Raw genomic sequence first — 8,093 nt, 5'->3', positions numbered from 1 at the left:
CATATATATATATATGGAAAAAAATTAAAATATATATTAAGAAAAAAAATTAAACGAGAGAGAGAGAGAAGAAGGAGGATAATAAAAAAAGAAAGACACTAAACGAAACAAAACAATTTTTTGTGAAAAAAAAAAACATAACCCAAAAAAAATTAAAACAAAAAATGGAAAAAAATAAATATAAAACACATTAAAACAAAAATGGGTTGGCGTAATAAGAGCCTGTTTCAAGATAAAGATACCCCCGTCGCAATCACAGCTATTAACTGTGCAACTATCTACTCTGCCATTCCTGTTCCTGATCTCAAATCTACTCAAAAATTATCAAAGCCTGTTAATATCCAAGAGGGTATTCCCTGGGCCTTTTTTGATGGGGCCTCCCAGAACAACAAGGCAGGGGCTGGACTGTGTATTCATTTTAATCAAGATCATTCTCTTAAAGCCTCTGTAGGCCTCGGATCAGGCTCAAATAACTTTGCTGAGATATCTGCATTACGCCTTCTTCTATGTTGGCTTCTTCATCGAAATATTCACTCAATCCAAATTTTTGGTGACTCTTTGAACGTAATCAACTGGGTGAACGGAAATGCTGCATGTCAAAATCAAATCTTGAAGATTATTCTTGAGGAAATACAGCGCTTAAAGTCATCTTTTAATGTCTTCATCCTCTGCCATGTATTCAGGGACAGAAACGAGGATGCCGACAGGTTCTCAAAGGCTGGTGTTCAACAAGTTTTGGGAAGCTGGTCAATAACAGAATACAGGCAGGGGCAGTCCATCGTTTCAACAGATCCTCCTTTTGAACAGCCTCAGTGATAGTGACACTCTGTCTCTAATCGCTTTTTTGGTTTTGGATAGTTTCGTCTTATATGTCTTTGTTTCTCTGCTTCATGTTTTATTATGTGGCCAGTTTTTACATAACAGAACTCAATTATATATACCACATCTTTCTGATCATATCATCACGCTTGAAGTACTAAAAACAGTTTTGTAAGGTTTTGTTTTTCCTTCTCTGAAGGAGACCTCGAACTGCAAAAGGTTTCTATAAGTCTAGTGTTCAAAGCCTCGCTCAAGGAGGAAGAGCAAACAGTTAGATATATGACCATAACTCCGGAATGTCAGTTATCTGAACTTTCTTCAAACAGTCAAAAGGACTGTGATTTTCGTGTTTCCTTCAGCGGAACTTTCTTGCAACAGGTCTGCAAGTGGCACACTGTATGTATCTTTTTATTTTGCTTAATAAAAAGTGGTTTTTTCTTCGGAAAAAAAAAATGGGTTGGCGTGCATTTATGAATGGGGGGAACTAGATGCCACCACCCCACCTAAATAATGAGTCGGGGGATATGGAAATGGTACACACATGTGTGTTTAGTATGTTTATAGAAACATAGAGAAATCAACGTTAGGGGTAGTTGATTGGGTTGGCCAAGAAGTTTATGTGTGCGAGAAGTAGGTTGGACAATAATATAACAATTGATTGGAACCATGGGGTGCTTGAAGTGTTTTCATTTGAGGGCTATGATAGCAAGACTCCATTGTTACCAACCCCACCTGGGAAGGATACTCTCTCTGTGTGGTCACTAGAGATTAGTGGAGCGAACAGTCCTATGAATTTTGAATTAGAAGCAGTCAGGTTGCAAGGTTGGTTGATGAGGAAGGAGTTGCAGGCCTCATGGGATGGAGAATATTGGAGTGGTATAGGCCAAAACTAGTTTGTATTCCTTAACAAATTTGGTATCATGCCACTGCTATTGTGGCCTCATACATCTTTTAAGAAACCTGGGAGGTTTATTGGCTCGCTTTAGCCAAATTGGGCAATTGTCAGTACTCTGAGGTTGGCTAATAGATGGGTCAGGCTTTGGCAGTACATTTCATGGAATATGGTACGCTCTTATCCCTCTCTCCGGACATTTTGTTGATGTCGATCTAGTTATGAGGGGAAAGATGTGTGGTGTTATCTACTATTTATATTTTATGCCAGTTTTTTACATAGCTGCTTCCTAATCATTTACTAGGAATTTTTATATGCTAGTATTATCGTTTATAGGATGGTATGGAATCTGGGTATTCTGGGTTTTTACAAGTTAGAGTGGTGTTGTGCTATATGTTGGGGGTGGGAAGCTTCTTCTGTTAATTTGATCAGGCAACCCCTAGTACCCCAATCCCTTTCACTATATCGAAGATTGTTGGGCCCTTATGGTTTAGTGTTGTGGTTTGGTATTTTATTTTGTGGGTGTGGTGTTTTAGCAGGGGACTAGTTATTGCAACAGTGGTGGTGGGCAAGTTGTTCGACTTTCAAAAGCGCGGTTGTGCTACGAGGGCTTCACTTGGGTAGCAATACCATACCACTTGGGTTCATATTGGGGGATATATATTGAGGAAAAAATGGCATAGTATATTGGGGGATATATAGGGGGTAAAAGGTTTTTATATTGACAAGTAAAAAAAATAGAGCTCAAAGTTAATGAAAAAATATAAAGGGGTATTTAAAATGATAATGAAAAAATGGATACCTATAATATCTAGTGAAAGTTGGGGTTTTTTAAATTAGGAATGGATACTGGGCTTGTATTGGTAGGGGGTTAAATAATGTGATTTTTAGATGTATTTTCCAATATGTAGTCAAAGTAGGGGTGTTATTTAGTATGCCACGAATGCACATGATATGTCATAGATTCATTGAGTGAAGCCCCTGTGAGTCGTGCAAGAAACATTTTGGGAGGTTGGTGTTGCATTTCATGGGTGTGGGGAACAACTTCTTGGCTTCAAGGCTGCTACAAGGAGTCTGGGGGGTGCAAGAAAGAAGTTAGGAGGTTATGTCCCCTATTTCTAAATGCAACAGTTATTTGGTGGTGCTACAGAGGTCGAATTTTGGACCCTGGCCAGAGGTGGAGAGTGTGGCAGTGGTGTATTGGTCCTCTAAGGAGGAAGGTACACCTTTGGATCAATCATTTATAGATTGGACAACTATGACAAGTTAAAGGGCTAGAGTCTGGCATGGAGCTACATATTATTGGGAGAGATCTCAACGTGGGAACACTAGATTACATCACTGCATTGTAGGGTTTGCATCATGCCACAAAGAAATTACACCCAACCACATACAGAAAAAGACCAACCAAGCGAATGGTGAGGCTTCATCCCATAGAAACTCCCTATCTGATTTTGAGGTGCATGTAGAATGGACGAAGTGGATACCATATACGAGAAATATGAGAGGCAAGTTAAACTAGTACATAGAAATGGTGGACTTGTATTGCAATTGAATTTCTTCCTCGATAGGATGATTCTGGATCACCAAAAATCCTAGCTAGACATTACCCAATCATCATACCACCTACACACTCTTGATCAGAGGATGAATTGAGTCGAGCTTCACCTAGGCATCCCCTTGATTGTTGATTGTCCTCCAGATGGCCCACTAGACCCCATCCCGGTGGCAGACTCCAACTTGGACCTTATGATTTAATGATATTTTGTCCATGTCAGTTCTTTTTCCTCATGATGTGCCTTATGTATGCAACCAACTAGGCATGTTTGTTAGATTCAACTTGGATATTTTTGGAACAATGGCATTTCTACTTTCTATATTCTCAATAAGGAGATTTTTTTTTATGGCTAAATTTCGGATATGAGAGATTGACCAAGGCTATGTAATCCTTGTTGTACACCTCAATATTTTTAATTAATAGAATTTCACTTTACAATAATAATAATAATAATAATAATAAAAGAAACAAACACATTTAATTTTAAAATTTTGGAAAAAAAAATAGAAAAGAAAAACAAAAAAAAAGCTATAAAATTAATAAAAAATTAAAATACAAACAAAACAAAACAAAAAAACAAACTACCAGGGTGTAGAATAGACGAGGACATGGTGTCTTGTTAAGTAACTTCGTGGTGGAAAGGTCATCAGTTCGAAACCCCATTGGTAAAAATATAGCCATACTAAGGGTTGGTGCGGCGCAGGGCAAGTGTGATCCCAGAGTGATTTTGGCAGCTTAGATGCCCCTAAGTCATAGCTACTCAAGATATATGTTAGGCGGGGCAATCATCTCAGGACCTACATTACCTAACAAACAAAAATAAAAATAAAAACAAACATAAAATAAAATAGAATATATAACTATTATGGAGAAAACAATGTCTAGCATCACCCCTCCACCAATGGGGCTGGCCAATGGCGGGCTAAGAGGATCGTCTTCCCCACAATGAATTTTCTTTTTCTTCTTATTCTTTTAAATAATTTTTTAATTTTTTAACTTTTAAAATTTTAGGTTTTTATTTTTATTTTTTATATATATATTATATTAATAAATATATTAATAATATATATATATATATATTAATTTTGTTTTTACCATTTTTAAAAAAGATATGAGAATCTTTTTAAATTATTTATTTAATTTTTTCAAATGTTTTATTTTTTTATTATTTTTAATTTTAAAAATATTTTTTAATATTTTTCAAAAAAAATATATATATATATATATATATTTTCTCTCTAGTGAATGTGTGCCAAAATGAAAAATGTGTACCAAAATGAAAAAAGCAAGCTGATAAGGAACTATCTTATCGACACAATGTATCCATAAACATGTTGAACCACAATGCCCATCTATATGGTACGATAGCAGAGTATTTCATGGTCACCAATAAAGATATGTTATATTTGATAAGTTCTAATAAATGGAAGTAGTCATTGAAGTTCCATATTGAGTCAAAAATAACTATAACGGCTTTCTATAACAATGTTTACTAGGAGTTTATCACACTATTCAAAATACCACGTAATTACAACTATTAACCTATTTTCCTATAATATTACAACTATTAACCTATTTTTCTGAAATATTATAGAGGCAAGGATTAGACTTAATTTGCTAACTAAACACTGAATTACAACTATCTTAACTTCTGGAAGTGCAAACTTATTGGCTTCTCTAGATAGGATGTTTGCAAGGCAATAAGTCGGTTGCTTTTCACAGAAATCTCTGTTATAATTCAAAGATCCTAAGAGCCCTTGTAGTTGAGTTTTCTCTAAGATCCGATTTAGAAATCCTGGCAATGCTTTTAGAGCATGATGATGTAATTATATTTGTAGTGTAGCTAGTATTAGAAGTCGAAATTCAAGCCTAATTCAATACTAATCTGTGCAAACTCGAGATTCTGTTTAGACATAGCCAGTCCATGATTGTTTATTATATCATAAAATTGCTTCAAACATTACACATGGTTCTTTAAGTGCTCTAGGTTTTCCCTTTTTTCTTTGAGTGCTTGTTGACGGTGAATATCAAATAGACCCATGGGCTTTGACTTGGTTCTATCCATGTTCTCTCGAAAAGATCTGTGATTCCTTTTCTACAATAATCATTCTGTAGGAAACATCAAATTGACAACTTCTTTTTATGGAGTACCTGCATAACCTTCTTAATAAGGGAAATCAACAAAATATTTTTCCCTGGATTAGAATGCATAGGATAATCACAAGTACAATCTTTAGTAATTTTATTTGTTAATTCAACCACCTTTGTTTTACCATGCAATTCTCCATTTTTAACCATTTTGTTGATTCATATTAGCTTATCCACACACTAAGGAATTCCAATTTCGACCACTTCATTAACTCTGCAGTAATTTGTAATTTTAGTTAGAAGAGTGACAACATGTTATCAACTTTCATGGAGACCTTATTTATAATTATAGTAAATGAAAAATGATTATTAACGAAATCTTGACCAAAATAACATATCACACCCTATATCGCAACAATATAATTGTAGTAAAAAGACCATTAATCAAGATAAGGACTCTCTCTCCATTAATGCCTTTAAACCTCAGTTCTATACACAGTTGGTGGTACTCAAGAATAGCTTTTTCTTGTCACAAGAGATCATTACTCTGTCAATTTGAGTATGAAGGAATTAAACATTGTAGCCTTCTTCTTGAATCCATATCGTGACGACTAGTGTGTCTTTCAATACAAACATATGAATATGCAGGGCAGCATGTTGATGTACCTTTGTTTCTGTAATTGTTGGGTTTTCGAGAATACAAGCCAAAGCTTCTTCTTTAGACATGGCACTTGTACTTCTTCATTTGAAAATTATTCTAAATCCTCAATCATCTGATTTCACTGTCACTTGAAATCTGCAACAGAATCTGTAAGATTTATTTGCATTGTTGAACAGGTGTTGTCATTGATGTCAAAAGAATTGTAACCATTGATGTAGGTCAGTGTTTGATCATGTGTTATCAGAGTTAAAGGGAGATAAATGAAGACCAATATGTGTTGCATATGAAAATGAAACACAGGGGTTGTGATTATAAGCTTCGGCATGATGATGTACGTATTGCCCTAAATGAAAGATATGTCCGGTTTGTTTTGAAGATAATATCCCTATTGTCTCAAAGGAACTGCGTGCAGAAAATAGCTCATACCATGTTGTATATGCCGATGAATACTCAGTACAGAGTTTCAATGAATTATCACACCAAAATGTACAATTTGGAGGGCAATGTGAGGGATTTCCTTCCTGCAGGGAACACGGGAAAACCAGTTTAAAATTTCCATTTAGTGTTGCTGTACTCCAAAAGCATGCAGGATCTGATGATTTTGTTGTTGCGTGATCTTACAGACAAGACAAATTGGAAGCATATTGAGAATAGAAAAGTATACTGATTATTTGTCCTACATATTTGTTCCCTGTAGTTGGGAAAATGAGGACCATTCAACGTTTCTATTTATCATGGTGCAAACAGAGAACTTGTTCTAGGGAAAATAGAAACTAGTGGTGTTGAAATAATTCTTGTAATTTTTTATACATTTCCTATTCATGGTGTAAGCTTGTGTGAGGTGCAATGGGAAATGGTGATTGGTGATGAGGCTCATAGTTTGAAAAATGAAAAATGAGAGCTTTACAAGGCTTGTCAAAGAATTAAAACTAACAAGTGTTATGGGCTTATAGGAACAATAATGCAAAACAAAATCATGGATTTATTCAATGTTTTTTATTTGGTTTCTCTTGGATGCTTTGGGACCTGTGAACGTTTTCGGGAGTCCTATGATGAGCCTCTCAGGCAAGGACAACGGATAAGTGCACCTGAAAGGTTTGTCAGCATTGCAGATAAGATAAGATGAGATAATTATATTAATTTCCAACTAAAGACCACAAAGTAGGTCAAAGGGAGTGTTGAGTACAATGATGTCCATAAAATGCGAGAGAACCAAACGGTCTCCTATAAAAAATACAATGCATGAATATAAAAGGTACAATGTAGGAACATAAAAGATACAATGTATGGAATGCCCTGATGAAGAGGATCAGACCCATCTCTCCTAACATCTGAGACTAACTCAAGAGCACTGAAAAAAATTCCACAAAGTTTGTTGGCCTGATGAAGGGTCAGTGGGAGGTACGAACTGTCCACTAACTCGTTGTCTGGGGGAATTTTTGCATTGTTCAGGTTTGGAGGACCTAGTTTGTCTCCCAAGGATGGATCTAAGACGGTTTAGCTGTTCGGGTCTCATGTGGCAGGGTGAGGTCCCACAGATCCTCACTGGTCTAGAGTTTGGATATGAGACGGTATCAATTGTTCTCTTTGTGCCCTTGTTTGAAGGTAGTACCCTGAAAAATGTTGAGATCCTTTGTGTGGGGTCTGGTCTGATGGGAGGTTGAAGAATACGCACTCGGAACCTAAGAGCCTCCTGCATATATAGGACCAAACATCTCTGATTGAGATACCTAAAAAATTCTGTGAGGGTTTGAGAGTCTCTGAACAAGCAATGGAACCTTCCTCTGATCTCGTAGTAGATAGGGAATCCAAAAACGAAGTGCACCTCAGTCTCTACTTCCTGTAAATGACATACATGACAGATTCTGTCTAGCCTATCAACCTGGTGGTTCGTCTCTACCTAAAATCTATGAGAACCTACTCTGAACTAGCCTAGAGGAATGCGAAGAGCATGCATCTAGTGGCAAAACGTATACTGGAGTCGAATAATGAGCCCGTCTCTCAACTCCAAGAAGTGCTCAGTGTAGAAGGCCATCTTTGGGCGCAACCCTCCAAGAGGATTGACCCAGGTGACC

At 36.4% G+C, this 8,093-nt stretch overlaps 1 protein-coding gene across 1 annotated transcript; it reads left to right on the top strand.

Moving 5' to 3' along the window:
• Positions 1 to 201: 201 nt before the first annotated feature.
• LOC149263015 (uncharacterized) lies at positions 202 to 816 on the top strand. Its single transcript, XM_089385383.1, has one exon. The coding sequence runs from the start codon at positions 202 to 204 to the stop codon at positions 814 to 816; it is 615 nt and encodes a 204-aa protein (XP_089241509.1).
• Positions 817 to 8,093: the final 7,277 nt, after the last annotated feature.

The sequence above is a fragment of the Pinus tabuliformis genome, chromosome 6 (genome assembly GCF_031772625.1).
Source record: "Pinus tabuliformis cultivar Carrire ecotype Pingquan chromosome 6, CPIR1, whole genome shotgun sequence".
Taxonomy (NCBI): domain Eukaryota; kingdom Viridiplantae; phylum Streptophyta; class Pinopsida; order Pinales; family Pinaceae; genus Pinus; species Pinus tabuliformis.
The sequence above is the reverse complement of the archived record's forward strand: the minus strand, read 5'-3'. Positions and strand labels throughout refer to the sequence as shown.

What these genes read in the sequence shown, in the direction of transcription:
- LOC149263015 (XM_089385383.1), top strand. Translation starts at nt 202, where the DNA reads ATGGGTTGGCGTAATAAGAGCCTGTTTCAAGATAAAGATACCCCCGTC.